Genomic DNA, 17,749 nt, shown 5'->3' on the forward strand with positions numbered 1-17,749 from the left:
AAATCCTGTTTTTCTGAAGGAATTGTTGATTTCATTTTTGGCCCTTGGAAACAGTAAAGGTACTCTTAAGAATTTCAGGGCAGAGTTTATCTTTGGTGCTGTCTTCAACCCTTTCCTCTTACATCTCTTTAGTGAAAATCTGTACATTTCCTGCTATCCCCTATTTGCTTGGTGCTCTGTTGAGATTTTGAGCACTATCTCTTGACAAATCAGAGATCTTTAAACTCTCACTTCTTCTAAATGTATAAGCCTCTCGGATCTCAGGTACAAGTCCTAAGCCCTCAATTTCCTTTGGGCCTAATGTTCTCATAGACTTAATGGCTCTACTTAAACCCTGCATTATTTTCCAGTGGTTGTATTCTTTGTGTAATTTGGGATTTGAAAATTTGGTGGTGTAATATTCATATATATCATTAGAGGGCAGCATATCACTACCTAACTAAATGGATTTCTGATTTCAGTTAAAATAATGGTGAAGAATGAATTACCTTGAATCTTTTGTTTTCTTCTCAGCCTTTTATATCCTCTGATACATGTGCTTAGGTGCTCAGTTGTGTCCAACTCTCTGTGACCCATGGACTGTAGCCCACCAGGCTTCTCTGTCCATGGGATTCTCTAGGCAAGATTCTCTGTCCATGGGATTCTCTAGGCAAGAATACTGGAGTGGGAAGCCATTCCCTTCTCCAGAGGATATTCCCAACCCAGGGGTCGAACCCCGGGTCTCCTGCATTGCAGGCGGATACTTTACCGTCTGACCACCAGGGAAGCCCCCCCACCCCCACCCCTGCCTTGATATATATGCCACTTATAAAATAGTTCTTATGTATTATACCTCTTACAATTGTTATTCTTGATTAATCAGGTGATTTTTCTAAGCTCTTTTTTCTTTTTTAAATAGGTGGGAAATACACCAAGAGTGATTTCAAGGAGTATGAAAAAGAACAGGATAAATCATCTAATTTGGTTCTGAAAGATAAAGTAAAGCCCAAACAGGAGTATCCTTCACAAGAACTAGTTGGTCCGTATGTGTTGACCTTCTACTCTGGAGAGTACAATGTGATATTATCTTAGGAAAAGACGATAGATAACAAGGCACCTGAATCCAGATGCTCTGTGACAAAATCAGTTTATCTCTTTTCACCATTTTATATATGTATACTTTGTTTTTTCAATATATTCTTTGTTGTGGGGAGAAAGTTAGGGTTGAGAAATTTTAAGCCTAATTCTTTTACCTCCCTACACTTAGGTTAAGGTTACCACTTATTTTCAGAAGATCTGCAAGTAAGAGTTGTATTTTATATATATAATCTTAATGTTTTAAATTTCTCACAGAAATTTATTATAGCTAAGCTAAACCCTTTGTAGTGGTGGTGTTTAGTCACTAAGTCATGTCCGACTCTTTGTGACCCCAGGGACCTCAGTGTGCCAGGCTTCCCTGTCCCTCTTTCTGCAGGATATACTGTCAGTCTAGCAACACATATTTATTGCACTCCTACTGTGTGCAAGAGTTGACGTCTATAGGATTAAAAAGAAATCCAGAGACTTGACCCTTTATAGATTTGTCCAAGTTTTAGGTTGAGACAAGTAAGAAGCAATGAAACATACTCTTCATATGATGTCATTTTAATTTGTTCATTGATACTCTCATTATAAACCAATCACTCCACACGTGGTTGTTTCTTTTGCAGTTCTTTCTGGTGAGTGGTTTCTTTGTTTCCTAGTTTCTATTGGTGTTTTAGGGATACTCTTTCCCCATACTGTGTAAACATTTTTTTCCCCAAGAATTCATCGAGGAAAGATGAATATCAGGTTGACCTGTTGTGTATTTATTTTTTATTGTATTGGCTGCCTGCAGTGCCGTCCAGAGTTGGACATGACTGAAGCGACTTAGCAGCAGCAGCAGCAGTACACAAAGCATTGTAAGGTGTTAGAGCTGGATAATGTCTGGAGTGTACTGACATAATCAGCACGAGGGAAGCTTTCATGTGCAGACAAACCAGACAGTAAACTAAGATTGGTCTGAAAAGATGAACATTTGAGGGCGTGTGATTGAAATCTTAGAATCATAAAAGGTATGGATAGATACACTTGAGATTTATTCACTAAATCTTCGAAATTAAATTGAGGCAAATCACTAGAAACTGCAGCTGAAAGAGGGGTGTGTGTAGGACAAATGAAAAGGAGGTCACCGTGGAGTGTAAAGTAGAAGGAGCATATTCTGCTTATGGGTGTTGAGGCTGAGAAGGAAGGCTACCTAGTATAAGAGTGTTTTACATTCAAGGTGATAGATTGCTAAGAGTTAAGAAGGAAACTAGGCATGTTTAAGAATCAGTACCTAGCCCAGTGCTGTCTAACGAGATTTCTGCAGTGATGGAAATGTGCTGTATCTCCCCTGTCCAGTGTGGCTGCTAACCACATGTGGTTAGCGAGCATCTGAAGTGGAATGAGGAACAGGATTTTATAGCTTGTTTGATTTTCATTAATCTGAATTTAAGCCACTGCCCATAGCAAGTATTGAACAGTGTTGCTTTAACCCTTTGAAGCTGATACAGAAGACAGGCATGTCCTGGTGCAAACCACGTGTTCAGAAACAGAATATTGAACAAGAGAAAGGAATTCATGAATCTGACCTAGTGGAATAATCTTTATGTTCTTGGTAATTGATAGGTTTCATTTTAGCAAGACATTTATTGTCTCAGGTACAGTAATAGAGGAATAGAACATATGTTTTCATATATATTTTCACATATATTACTTTATTACTATGGTGAACAAGGGGGATTCTGAAGATTATCTAAATACTGATAGTCAGAAAGACATGGGATGTACTTTATAGATCATGAGAGAGAAATTGCTATAAAACTATTAATAAGATTCAAAAATAGAGGTAGAAGAGGGAACTAGACCTTGGGAAGTAATTGGAGAAAAGAGGTCAGGGGTATCATGAAGTAGGATTTTGGAGAGATTTGACATCTTCTAAAAGTCTTGATGGTAGTAGTGAGTAGAAGATAGTGGATGAGCTAGGAAAGAAGAGATGTAATGAGTGTCTTAGTATTACAAGTAATTAGCCAATACTTATTTGGTTGTTACATGCCCAGAGAAGTTTAGCTATGAAACATGCCCCCTGCCCACGTGGACCTTGTGTTGTATATTGGAGTTGGGGGGAAGAACAGACATTAAATAATCACCATTAATTAAATATGTTTAGAATGTTGCAAAGAAGTACATCTGTGGGATAGTTCAGTTCAGTTTAGTTCAGTCGCTCAGTCGTGTCTGACTCTCAGGGTCTTTTCCAATGAGTCAGCTCTTCACATCAGGTGGCCAAAGTATTGAAGTTTCAGCTTCAACATCAGTCCTTCCAATGAACACCCAGGACTGATCTCCTTTAGGATGGACTGGTTGGATCTCCTTGAAGTCCAAGGGACTCTCAAGAGTCTTCTCCAACACCACAGTTCAAAAGCATCGATTCTTCGGCACTCAGCTTTCTTTATAGTCCAACAATATACATGACTACTGGAAAAACCATAGCCTTCACTAGACAGACCTTTGTTGACAAAATAATGTCTCTGCTTTTTAATATTCTATCTAGGTTGGTCATAGCTTTCCTTCCAAGGAGTAAACGTCTTTTAATTTCATGGCTGCAATCACCATCTGCAGTGATTTTGGAGCCCCCCAAAATAAAGTCAACCAGTTCATCCTAAAGGAGGTCAGTCCTGGGTGTTCATTGGAAGGACTGATGTTGAAGCTGAAACTCCAATACTTTGGCCACCTGATGCGAAGAGCTGACTCATTGGAAAAGACCCTGATGCTGGGAAAGATTGAGGGCAGGAGAAGAAGGGTACAACAGAGGATGAGATGGTTGGATGGCATCACCGACTCAATGGACATGGGTTTGGGTGGACTCTGGGAGTTGGTGATGGACAGGGAGGCCTGGTGTGCTGCAGTTCATGGAGTCGCAAAGAGTTGGATATGACTGAGTGATTGAACTGAACTGAACTGAAAAATAAAGTCAGCCACTGTTTCCACTGTTTCCCCATCTATTTGCCATGAAATGATGGAACCGGATGCCATGATCTTAGTTTTCTAAACATTGAGCTTTAAGCCAACTTTTTCACTCTCCTCTTTCACTTTTATCAAGAGGCTCTTTAGTTCTTCTTCACTTTCTGCCATATGGGTGGTGTCGTTTGCATGTCTGAGGTTATTGATATTTCTCCCAGCAATCTTGATTCCAGCTTGTGCTTCTTCCAGCCCAGTGTTTCTCATGGGGTATGGGACTTATAATAGAGGTGAGGGGTCAGAGGATCCTCAAATGATACTTTAAGTAGTGACATTAAAGCTACAACGAATATGGGGAGATGAGGGCTGAGGTGGGGTACTGTTTTCTTTAACTCTGGTCCATTATTTAAGGAATACAGTTTACATCTTCCCCCAGGACAGTCCAGGTATAATCATACACATACACGCAGAATTGAAAGACAAGTTTATAAAATACTATTTTTATTAGATTCCATGTACTCTGTTTTCTGGTCTATGTTATTTTAAAATGCTGGCTTTCAGTGACCCACTAAATGGATTTTATACCCTGTTGAGTAGCAATTAGAAATACTCAGGAACTCTGATGCACTTTGAACAGAGCAGCATGTGTAGAGCAAACACTGAGGTGAAATCATAGGCAAGGGCTATTGGATTTGTATCCGGAAAAGGAGACTTATCCTTAAGGTACCGTGGAAACACTGTTACACGGACTAAAGGAAGAAAGAAGTTGGAGATAGTGGGGTAATGATAGAATGGTACAGGCTGGTTAGCTGTCACCAGCCATCTTGTGAGAAGCCAGAGGGTGCAGTGTTTTCCTATTGCACGAGACATCCCTGAGGGAGCATAGAGCTGTGGCCTGGTGAAAAGAGACATGAAACTCCAGTCCTGAGGGATGTGTGTTTGCTTTTACTCTAGTCCCACACGCCACTAAAATAGTTCTGTGTTTTGGGCTTCCTCCTAATCTTTTTTTGAAAACCACTATTCTAGTCTTGCCTGTTTTAGGGTTTAAGATTATTGTTAGAGAGGTCTTAATAGTGTTACATTTTTTCTCATTCTCAGATATTGTAGTTTATTAAACACTTATTTCTAAATTAAAGCATACTCTCAGATATTGTAGTTTATTAAACACTTATTTCTAAATTAAAGCATACATTATTATAATTTTTATAATATATTTATGTGAAATTAAAAAAGATTCACTCATAGTTCTACCATTTAGGCAAATGATACGTTTTATTTTTCCTTGTTCCTTTCAAATCTTGATCTTTTACGAAGTTTTATAGTTATATACAATTTTTGCTTCAGGCTATTTTAACTTATAATTTTTTATAGACACCATGCCAGGTCATTTAACAGCATTCATTTGTCGTTGTTAATAACTCTCTTTATAATTCCATGTTGCAGTGCTCTGATGTGTTTATGTGTACCTTTATTACTAGGCGGCTTATTCTCAGTTTCTGTTGTTTAAGATAGATCCTGTTATGTATGCAGTCAGGCCTCTGCATCTGCAGGTTCTGCATCCGTGGGTCTCCAACTGCAGATGGAAAATATTCAGTAAAAATATACCAGAAAGTCCCCAAAAGCAAAACTTCCATTTGCTGTGGAGGCAGCTAGCTATTTATGTAGCATTTACATTGTATTTACATCTATTTACATCATATTTACATTGCGGTAGGTTTTATAAGTAATCTAGAGATGATTTGAAGTGTAAGGGAGCATATGTGTAGGTTATAGGCAAACACTGCTGTTTTATATAAGGGCCGTGAACATCTGTGGCGTTTGGTCTCCTTAGGAGGTCCTGGAACCAACCCCTGTGGATAGTGAGGGACAGCTGTGCCGAATTCACTTAACTTACTGTCACTTCAGTTTTTTATGAATTCTTATTTGAATTTCAACATGATAACTGTTGATATGCCTTGCTAAATTTTCTCCTATAGGACTGAAATTACACTCAAAAGAAGAATCACGTGAGTGTATTTTCATCTTACATAGCTTCTCTGGCATTGGGGTTTATAATGTCTTAATATTTTCAAGTTAAATATGTGCCTCATTTTCTAAGTTTAAATGTTTTCATTATTGACAAATAGGTTTCCTTGTTTTTTTAGTGCTACTTATATTTTTCATTTATGAATTCAATTTTTTCCCCTGTATTTTTTGCCCACTTACCCATTATAAACTATTTATTTGAAACAAGAGTTCTTTCCATTTTTCCTGCCTGTGTAATGAAGTAAAATATGAATTAGTTTTGTTTTAGAAATATATTCTATGCTCTGAGATGCTTTTTGCTTTAAAAAGTTGTCTTTAGCCTCATGGCCTCCTTTGTTGACCAGATTCTCATATTTTGATGTATTATCTGTGTCAGTTCTCACATTTGTCCTTAACTAGCTGCTCCAGTGCCAAATACGAACTTGTACTAGATGAGCAGGCAGGAGACTCAAAGGCAGGTCACTCACACACAAGTAAAAAGCACAAGAAGAAGACCCGCCACTGCTCTGAAGAAAAAGAAGATGAGGACTACATGCCAATCAAAAATACCAATCAGGTACGTGCTGTTATTCAGACTCAGCTGTAGAGAAAGACATATGTCTTAATGATGTAATTTAGGAATAAAGGTATGCTTCTGAACAGGGATGGATGCATTCTTAATTCTTAAGATGTAGAACGGTTTTACTTGGGTAATGAAACTTTAATTTCAAGAATATATATAACAGATTATAAAAGATTATTTTCAGAGTAACTTAATATGTCATATAGTTCCACATTGTGAAGCAAGGATGATTTTCATCCCTATGAACACTTACTCATTCCCATCAAAAACAAGTGTGGTTATTGTAAAAAAAAAATCCTTCTAATTTATCATGTTAATTTATTACCAGGTGTTATATACAGCACTTATAGCTCTTGAGGTTTTAGAACCTGAAAAAAACATTTATGCCCTCCCATATGGTATATATGAAATAAAAGCCACATTAAATAAATAGTTAGCTTGATCATCCCCAAAGCTTTCCTAAACAGTAAATTTTCTAAGACAATGATAATAAAAATTCCCCAAAGAAAGTAAATTACAAAGAGAAGAAATCATTTCCAACCTGCAGTTTGGCTCTGAGTTAATTGAAAAGCAGATTACATTACAGCCCCTTGCTCTGGTTTTTACCACACGAGGACCTTTAAACTAGGCCTGGTAGATGAGGAAGCGTTCAGTTGGTGGGGAGGTTGGGGGAGCTCACGGCAGTGGGCATGTCAAGCAAAGACACAGAGATAGAAGGATGCAGTGTGATTGGCAGAGTAAAGGATTTGTCTGTCAGAAGAGCTAGGTTTGGGTTCTTTACCAGCTGAGCCACAAGGGAATCCCAGATTCCTACATTGCTGATCATTAATGTGACCTCATCATGTAATTTAACTTTCTTGAGCCATGGTTTCCTCCTCTGTGAAATTGAGATAATATTTGTCTCCCAGGAACGTTGTTAAGATTAAGTGGAAACAAAAAGTGTGTGTGCAAACATTTTCTACATTGGCTGTAACTATTATTTTTACAGTCAGTATGTTTTAAATCACTTGAAATCATTTCTCTCTGTGGTAAGGCCATTAACTGGATTCACATTTCAGTCTTTTCCTTTTGATGTTTACAAATTGCTTAAAATATTTTCTATTGTAGTTTGAAAAATTGTGTGCTTCCAAAGTGAAGTCTACACGGTGGTACACATATGGCGCCTAGCTACTATCCCTGTCCTCTCCCCCTTTTCTTCTTTCCCCAAAGGTAACCATTTTATGTGTTTTATGGCTTTTTTCTTTATTTCAAAAAATGACAGCAAATGCATGTTTTATATGTATTAGCACCCTATTCTCTAGACAGCATATCCTCCTACTCCTTGCTGTCATCCAGCAAGGATCTACTTTCTCTTCTTTCAGTTGCCCTTTTGCTATTTTAAGATTCCCATCATTCATGCCCTGCTCTCTGTTTTTAAGTTACACCCTTGTCAATCCCTCCAGTAATCCTCACATGAATCAGTGATAGTAACGTCTCTTGCGTCCTTGTAATGTGAAGTGGATGCTATTGTCTCTGTTCACAAGCAGGTGAAAGATAGAAAAGTTAAGCTACTTGCCAGTGTCTTAATGCAGCCAGTGAGTGGTGGAACCACAGTGTAAATCTGGACCTGGACCCCTACTGCTATTCCTCTTACCTGGAATGTATTCCTGTCAAAATTCTTTCCTAAATCTCCTTCCCTGAAATATATTCCTGCCAGCAGTTTTCTTTGCTAAACCAATTGTGAATTCTAATGTAGCTTGTCCCGTAGTATAATATTCCAGTGTCATCTAATAGGAACATCTCCCTATTAATTTTTATACTCTTATTAATTTAGCCACTGATCACCTCAACATCTTTTTTGATGGTAGCTATATCACATTTCTATGAATATTTAGCATGTTTTCCACTAAAACTCTATAATGATGCTAACTCCCATGAGTTGCCACAGCTCCTCATCTTACACTTGTACATGGAATCTGTGATGAATTTAGGCCTGAAATACACGTTGATGTGTTTGAGATAATCAGCAGTCTTTAAAAAATCCGAAAATGGGCTACATTTCAAGTCTGTGGTTCCCCATTTGCACCCCTGCCTTTTTGTGAATCTTTCTTTGTCTTGCTATTTGATTACTTAAGACTTTACAGTAACAGCAGCAAATGTCCTTCCCTTTTGGCAATAATATTCTAACTTTATCTCTTCCCTTGAAGTGTATTAAAGCAGTTGTTTTTGGTTTTATACTTTGATTTAATAATATAGCTGCACTGATTTTCTTTTCCTTCTAATAAAATAGCATCCATATTTAAGATTTCAGTGGGCCCAATTTTTTTCTGTTATTCTGCTTTTTATCCTTTCAAGTTTAATCTCAAAAGTATTACATAATCATTAAAGGAAATTTTCAGTGCTAGGTAATTTTCAGGTACAGCTCAAATTTTCCTATTTCTTGGTCTTTTTGCTTGGTGAGCTTAGTTTCCTAAGAATGCTTTATTTCTTCAAGTGCTTTGTTTTTTATTGACTGACAGCCTTACTGTTCAATTTGAAATCTGTTTATAATTTTTCCACCTCATGTCTTAAATCCAGAGATGGTTACTGTGTTCTTGAGGTTTGAGTTTTACTGGGGTTACAGGAAATGAGTACTCAGCCGTGGCTGCCTGGCTGAGAAGCATCAGATTGCTTGCCTGTCCTCCTCTGTGCCTTTCATAGGTGTTCAGATTTGGAACTCTGTTTTTGTTACTTTAATCATTTAATATTATTTTAATGATTTAGATGTGACTAAATCTCCAGTTTACTGCCAGAGACCTCAGCAAAGGTTGATTTTTTAATTTTTTGACTACTCTACAGGAAGTCATTGGCTCAGTTAAGTTGATTGCCTTAAACTGGCCTTTATGGTATTCTTTCTTTTTTTTTAGCTGCATGCTTGTTTAATCATCATGTCTTATTTCTTAAATCTATAAAATGAGTAGAATTTCTAAAAATCCATACTGGAGATGACTTAGAGCTCATCTCAGTTGTTTCCCTTACCTTAGATATGAAGATCCTGACCCCACAAGCCCATGGACTTATAGTTTAGTAGGAGGACTGAAACTTTAACAGTTTTTTAAAATTCAGTCAGATATGGTATTTTTTTTTTCATTACTGCCCCTTTTTAAGTTTTATATGTAAAGTTACTGATCAGTTAAATAACTTTCTGCAACGTATGTACATCTCTAGAGTCTCAGTTTCCTTATATCTAGAATGAGGATAACATTGTACTCTGCGAGCACTGAGCACTGTGCAGACACATACTTGGATCTGTTCTAATATGGCTTCACCTAAACTTTTCTCCTTCATGCATACAGTGCTCAGTCTTCCTTGCTTTCAGTTTTCACATACACTTCTTGCATTAGCCTTCTTGCAGCTAATCCAAGCCCTAACTCACTCATCCTTTGAGGCTCATCTCAAGTCCTTTTTAGCTTCTCTATGAACCTTCACTGATAAATCTGACCTCAAGAGGATTTGTTTGACACCTTTCCTAAATAGCAAAGACCATTTGAACCTAGAACTGCCTGACTTCAGAGCTTGTGTAGCTTTGAAAACTAAGCCAAGTAGGAGAGGCTTTAAGATTTCAGTCCATTTCAGATTTTCAGCTTCCTCAATTTTTTTCAAAGAATTAAGTACTGTGTAATCTCTCTTTCTTATTTTAAACACTCAAAGCATTTAAGTGCCTGTTGGTATAATAATGTGCTGAAGACTTTATAGGATTGTCCATCAGTTAAAACAGTCTATCCATTTAAGAAGTTTATTGCCTCAACCAGCACTTGCTGTACAGTCAGAATAGTACGTACATATTTACATTTTGTGTATGTTACAGGAAGAACAAAAAAAGTCTTTTTCCTAGGGAGGTCACATTTTGCTCAAAAATAATTGGTAAAAGTTTAAGCTGAAACACCTACTCATTTTCTACCTCTGGGACTCTTAACAGAATGATAGGAACTATTAGCATTGTGGGAAATCGTGAATCCGTTTATAGGAGGTCTTCCACAAATGCTTTGGCATGTAACAGTCTTGTTAGGTCTGTTTTCCCGTACTGCAGTCCCTGTAATAAGCATAATGTATAGTATCTGGACATTATATGAAATAATTGTGAATTATTTCCTTAAAACCCAGTCCATAACCATGGGTATTCATCACTTGGATTTTAAACCTTGACATTTGCATCTACTGTAATAATGTCTAAGGTAATAGAGTTGGGCACTTGGGAGTTCAGTCCTCAGAATTTCCCCTTTCTTTTGAGAAATCTTATAAGAAAGTTGAATTTTATCAATTATTCTTGAAAGAGCATTGGCTCTGATATCTTTAGATTTCAGCCACTTGCTGAGATACTCGTTTTGATCAAGGATAAGACATGAGCAGAGATAGAGTTGTTGTGCTGTAACTAGCCCTTTTCTGTATGGAAAAGTTACTGCTGCTACTTGAGGGGCTTCTCTGGTGGCTCAGATGGTAAAGACGGTAAAGAATCCACCTGCAGTCCTGGAGACCTGGGTTCAGACCCTGGGTCAGGAAGATCTGCTGGAGAAGGGGATGGCACCCACTCCAGTATTCTTGGCTGGAGAATTCGGTGGACTACTGCTATGTAGTTATTGAAAATAGAAGTATACGTACCCACTTTGTCATCTTTGGGGCAGTGAATTCTTTTTTAAAGAACTGTGTCAATGATTTTAATAAAACATTTATCGGCTATGTTAATAATGATTTTGATAAAAAAACATTTAGTCTAAACAAGAAACTTTATTTAAAGATTTAGAGAGGAGCTGTTATAAAAAAATACTTTAAAAACAATTGCTCAGACCCAAGTATTCAGAATCTATCTTCTCTCCTCTTTAGACTGATTGACCTGTCTAAAATCTCTTTTGGATATGTTATTTAAATGATGTCTACTTTATAGCTTTCTTAATGGGGATTTTAGTAGTTTCATTGTAGATCAGTGATGGAACCACATTTTGGGGGAGTGGGGAAGGAGGGGGTAGAACGATGGCTGTGCATAACCAGAATTCTTGGTATTGCAATTTTGCCCAAAGACTTATTTCAACTGGGCTATTTCAGTTCCTTGTTTTTAGATGTGATCTTTCAGTTCAGCTGAAATAGTAGATACAAAGCAGTGAGATCAATGAGAAAATGGTTAACTCTTTTTCTGAATTGTTTTTGCTTTTTAATTTACAGGATTCTTGGTGTTAGTGGTAGTGTTCAAATTTGACCTGTTAAAATTGCTTGCTAATGGGAGACATGTCTTAAGTTTTGTGAATTGATAGTACCTACAAAATGATTATTTTACTGTTTCACTTATACCTCTCTATTTCTTTGATAGGATATCTACAGGGAAATGGGCTTTGGTCACTATGAAGAAGAAGAAAGTTGTTGGGAGAAGCAAAAGAGTGAAAAGAGGGACCGACCTCAGAATCGAAGTCGTAGCCGATCTCGAGAAAGGGACAGCCACCATAGTAACAATCACAAATCCAAATACCAGGCAGATCCCTATGAAAGAGAAAGGAGTAAAAAGAGAGACCGAAGCAGGAGTCCCAGGAAATCCAAAGATAAAGAAAAATCCAAGTACAGATGAAAGTCGAAGAACCAGACATGAGTGCTAACGTATTTACTCTTGTATAACTTGGAGTACCAGATGTTCAGATTTTGTATCAGAGCAGTTAAAGACTCTGCTTGTTATTTTTTTTCATAGTAGGATTATGGCCCTTTTAGATTAATACTGATTGTGTAGGGCGCTAAAAGACAATAAAGAACATTTTCTTTGTATACTTTTTTACACTAATTTTATTGTTCTACATAAATCAGTAGTTTTCATTTTTAAAGTCTTTCATATTTTCAGTCTTTATCTTTAATGAAGTATTTCATACCTGCAAAAATACACAATCATGTATATATAAGGTATAAAGAATAATAAATGTCCATGTACCAATCAGCCAACCTAGGAAATGAATATTGCTGGCGTTTTAAAAGTGCCCTCTCCTCAAATAATTATTATTTTGAATGTTGTGTTTGTCATTCTCTTGCTTATTACAGTTCTACAACATATGTAAATATCCCTAAATGAAGTACTAAGTTTTGTATTTTTTTGAATTTTATATAAATGGTATAATGTGTGTTTACTTCTGTGACTGGCTTTTTTCAACCTAGTGTCTTCTAAAAGTCATTTTTATTGCTATACTGTATTATATGACAAGTCCGTAATTTATCCATTCTTCTGTTGATGGATGTTTGGGGTTTTGGTGTTTGTTTTTTGTTGTTTTTTTTTTGCTGTTGTACACAGTGCTGCTATAAACATTCTTTAGGAATAATTTCTTGGTCATGTGATATGGATATTTTCATCTTTATAAGATAATGCCAAATTATATTCTGCAGTGGCTGTACCAGTTCATACCCCTAGGCACTATTTGAATTGCCTTTGTTTCACATGATAATATTTCATATCATATATCACATCTAGTACCTGCTAATTTCAGACTTTTTAATTTTGCCAATCCAGTGGCTGTTAAGTGGTATATTATTGTAGTTTCCAGCAAGAACACTACTATTATTCTTAGGTTTGTTCTTCTGTATAAAGCTTTTTTTTAATTCTTTTTCTCTGGTTGCATTAAAGGTTTCTCTTGATCACTGCTGTTAAGCACTTGGATTATGATGTGCTTGGTATAGTTTTTGTTTGTTTGTTTTCCCCTTCATGTTTCTTCTGCTGGGACTGTTTATCTGTAGGTTTATGGTTTTCACCAAATCTGGAATTTGGGGGGCTTTTTCATTTTTCGGGGTTTTTTTTGTCTCTGTCCTTCATTTCTTTCCCTCTGGGACTGTTAATTGTGTGTTAGACCACCTGACACTGTCCCGCAGCAAGCACTCTGGTGCTCTGTTTTGTTTTTTCTTTGTCTTTTTTTCCCTCTGTCTTCCAGATTGGTTTCAGTCGCTATGTCCTCAAGTTCATTAGCCTTTTCTCCTGAAGTATCTAATTTCTTATTAATCCTATCCAGTGTATTTTTCACCTCATACATTATATTTTTAATCTTCAGAAGTTCCATTTGGGTCTTTCTTAATCTCTTCTGTGTCTCTCCTTCCAGACTCCTGCTTTCCTCTTTTTTTGTTGTTGTTTTTTGTTTTGGACATCTGACATGTTATCTGTAATTACTATTTTGACCATTCTATCATCTACCATTTCTTGTCTGTTTCTATTGATTTTTTTCCCTGTCATTATTAGGTTGTAATTTTCTTCTTTGCATGCCTGATAATTTTTGGATTTTACATTGTTGGATGCTGGAGCTTATTCCTTTAAATATGTTGAGCTTTGTTCTGAGAGATAATTACTTAGAAGCAGTTTGATCCTTTCATAGCTTGCTTTTACACTTAATGATCTAGGACCAGAACAACCTTTAATCTAGAGCTGGTTTGGCTCACTACTGAGGTAATAACCCTTCTTAATAAGCCTCCTTCTTGCCTGGTTTATAATGAGTTTTCTCCACTCTGGCTATGGAGAATGAGAACTATCCTGAGCCCTGTATGAACTTGAATTTTACCACTTATTCCTTTCTGGTGGTTCTTTCCCACCTTTGGGTAGTTTTCTTAAGTGTATACACTGTTTAGCTGAAGCCTCAGGGGAACTCTGCAGATCTGGAATTCTCCCTTTGTAGCTCCCTCCTCTCTCCAGCACTCTATTAGTCACTCAGTCGTGTCCAACTCTGTGACCCCATGGACTGGGGCCTGCCAGGCTTCATTGTCCATGGGATTTCCCTGGCAAGAATACTGGAGTGGGTTGCCATTTTCAGTAGTCTGCCCCACAGATTTTACCTTGGTGTCCTAAACGCTCCACTAGGGGAACGCCCAGGCTCTCCCTGCAGTTAGTTCGGGCAGTGGTAGGACTTTCCCTGTTTGTTCTCCTCTCAAGAGTCACTGTCCTGCACAGTTGTCCAGTGTCTGAAAAAGTCTGTTGTATGTATTTTCTACAGGTGTTGCATTGGTTCATATGGAGAAGGGAAATCCTGCCCCTGTTGCTCCATTTTGGCCAGAGCGGAAGTCTCATTGTTTGAATGTGCATTTCCTAAATGCTAACAAAGTTGAGCGAACTTCTTTTCATGTATATTCATTTCCTGAATGCTCTCAGTGAAAAGCTTATTTCATGTCTTTTGTGCATTTTATGTTATTGCCTTTTTATTTTATGTTTCCTTAAGGAGTTAGATTGTGGATACTAGTCCTTTTTTACTACTAAATGTTGTAAACATTTCTCGCCATTTGTGGTTACATTTTCACCTGTTGATGCCTTTGAAAGAGCACAAGTTGTAAATTCCACCTCCCCCACCTTTCTCCCCAAACTTTTTAATATGAAAGGTTTCATACATGTGTAGAAACACAAAAACATAACAAACCTCCATATATATTCCATCCAGATTAAACAGTAACATTTTGTGGTTGAATAATTTTAAAGTAAATTGAAAACATGACATTTCACCTTTCAGTATTTCACCATGCATTTTCTACAGTGTCCTCTGTAACCACGATAGTATTGTCACACTGAAAACAAACAACAATCTCATATTATGTAACACATACTCAGATTTCTCCCATTGTCCCAGGGATGTCATTTTTTGGTGTTGATTTGTTTTTAAACCCAGGCTCAACCATGCTTCATGTAGGGCTTGTTATTGTCATTTTATTCTCTTGATCTAAAAGAGTTTTCTGCCATCCTTCCACCCCAACCACTTTTTTTTTTAAATGAGATTGAAGAGTTCAGGCCAGTTGCTTTGTAGAATATTCCACATTCTGAAATTATTTGATATATCTTCACGGTGTCCTCCATCCTTTCTGCTTTTTGTAAGCTGTGAGTTAAGTCTAGATATTTGATTAAAATTAGGTTATGCATTTTAGACAAATTTTTAAGTTTAATGTCAAATTTATTAACCTTTCCCTATATGTTTTGTGCTTTTTGTATTTTGTTGAAGAAATCCTTAATAAAGATATTCTGCTATATTCCAAAAGTATAAAGTTTTGTTTTTTACATTCAGTCCACATTGAATTGTTGGTGTGTATGTGTATGGTATGATAATAGGGATTTAAATTCACTTTTCCCCCCCAACATATGGCTCTAATCAGTTGTCCAAAATCTATTATGAAGTGAAAGTCGCTCAGTTGTGTCTGACTGTTTGCGACCCCATGGACTATACAGTCCCTGGAATTCTCCAGGCCAGAATACTGGAGTGGGTAGCTGTTCCCTTCTCCAGGGGATCTTCCCAACCTAGGAATTGAACCGGGGTCTCCCACATTGCAGGCAGATTCTTTACCAGCTGAGTGAGCCACGAGGGAAATAATGCTTTTTAAAAACCTGTTAGGAATAGTTCATCTATTTCCCATTGATCTGTCATAAGTTTCTATAGATTTGTGTGTGGGTTTTGTTTCATGGGTTCTCTATTCCGTTGGTTTATTGTTTATTCCAACACGAAAACCAAGTATCTATACTTCTATGGCTTTAAAGAAGTCTTGATATTTAAGCAACAACCCCCCCCTCCACCTGCCCACACCTGCTGCTCACCCACCCGCCATCTGTTTCATTAGCAATTTTTTCTGTATATTTGGAACCAACTTGTTAGGTTTCCCAGAGGATTCTGTTGCTACTTCAACTGTATTTATATTCAAACAGTAAATCACTTTGTGGCAACAATACCTTCATATATCTTCCTATTCAGACAGGCTGCGTGTGTGTGTGTGTGTGTGTGTGTGTGTGTGTGTGTATGCAAGCATGTGCTCAGTTGTGTCCAATTCTTTGTGATCCCATGTACTGTAGCCCACCAGGCTCCTCTGTCTATGGGATTTCCCAGGCAAGAATACTGGAGTGAGTTGCCATTTCCTTTTCCAGGGAATCTTCCCCATCCAGGGATCAAACCTGAGTCTCTGGCATCTCCTGCATCGGCAGGCAGATTCTTTACCACTGCACCACTGAGAGGCCCAAAGATAGCGAACCCCTCCATTTAATTCTTAGATTTTTCTTTTGAAAGCTTTTGAACATCTTTTGTTAGATTTACTGCTAGTTAATCATTTATGTTCTAATATAAATGATATATTACAAATGATTTTTTTCTGTTTCTTGACCAAAGAAGTTATATGTTTTATTAAATATCCCTGAAATATCCAGCCATTTTGCTACAAGTCTTATATTTAAAATTTGTATGGTTTTCTTGGGTCTTTTATGTGGACAATAAGTGTTAGTGGTATTCGTATAGTGCTTCCTGGCTAAAATTTCTAGTACTGTGATAAAACTTTCCTATAATCTTCCTTTTCTGTTTTATTCTTAACCGGATTTGATGTCCACATTATACAGTAAGTTTGTGACTGTTCCTTTTTTTCTATTAAATAGAAGAGAAGGATTGAAATAGCTCTTCCTTGAATGTTGGATAGAGGGTGCCTACAAAATTGACCTTAGCATTTCTTTCGTGAGAAAATTTAACTAATGATTAGATTTCAGTGATTATAGAATTCTTAGCTTTTCTGTTACTCTCACAGAGTTTATTCATTTTTGTTACTTTGTCTTTCTGTAAATGTTTTGTTTTCATTGATGTTTTCAATTTATGTGAAGATACTTGCATTATACCTAGTTGATTTTTTTTACTGCCCTTTTAATTTTGTCTTACTTGGTCCTAATGTTTTAGTGTCTCAGAAACAGCACATAGCAAAATGCGTTGTTTAATCTGATCGTAACTGAAGAGTTTAGTCCTGATTATTTACTAATGTATTTGGATTTATTCCTACCACCTTATTTTGTGCTTTTTTGGGTTTTTTCCCTTCATTTTCTTTTGGATTAATTTAAAACATTAAAAAATATTCTGCCCTCTTCCCCCTCATCTTCTTTGTCCTGGGGAATTGCCTTTGAATTTCCCATCCATACTTAAAATATAAGGTAATATTTTGAAGATATTAGACACCTTTAAAGTTAAAATCACTGCTTTTCTAATTTTGTGCTATAATCCTCCAGTGTTTTAGTCTAGCTTGTGATTTAGTGTGTATTGTTATTACTGTTTTTATACAGGTAACTATTAGATTTACCCATGTGTTAATCATTTCTTTTACCCTCCATTCTTCTTGCATCTCAGATCTTCCACATAGTATCATTTTCCGGTTTTCTGAAGCACAACCTTTGATATTTCCTTGCATGTGCGTACTAAGTCGCCT

General features: G+C 36.9%; 1 protein-coding gene across 2 annotated transcripts in view; it reads left to right on the forward strand.

The window, feature by feature from the left end:
• The window catches only part of PPIL4 (peptidylprolyl isomerase like 4), a 40,192-nt gene extending 24,628 nt beyond the window's left edge, over positions 1-15,564 (forward strand). For both annotated transcript variants that reach the window (XM_006080284.3, XM_025294413.3), the window contains exons 11-13: positions 899-995; positions 6,430-6,577; positions 11,904-15,564. In XM_006080284.3, the coding sequence (XP_006080346.2) occupies positions 899-995; positions 6,430-6,577; positions 11,904-12,155 (497 nt within the window). In that variant the 3' untranslated portion in view covers positions 12,156-15,564. The remainder of the gene's footprint in view (positions 1-898; positions 996-6,429; positions 6,578-11,903) is intronic.
• Positions 15,565-17,749: the final 2,185 nt, after the last annotated feature.

This window comes from Bubalus bubalis, chromosome 10 (genome assembly GCF_019923935.1).
Source record: "Bubalus bubalis isolate 160015118507 breed Murrah chromosome 10, NDDB_SH_1, whole genome shotgun sequence".
Lineage (NCBI taxonomy): Eukaryota > Metazoa > Chordata > Mammalia > Artiodactyla > Bovidae > Bubalus > Bubalus bubalis.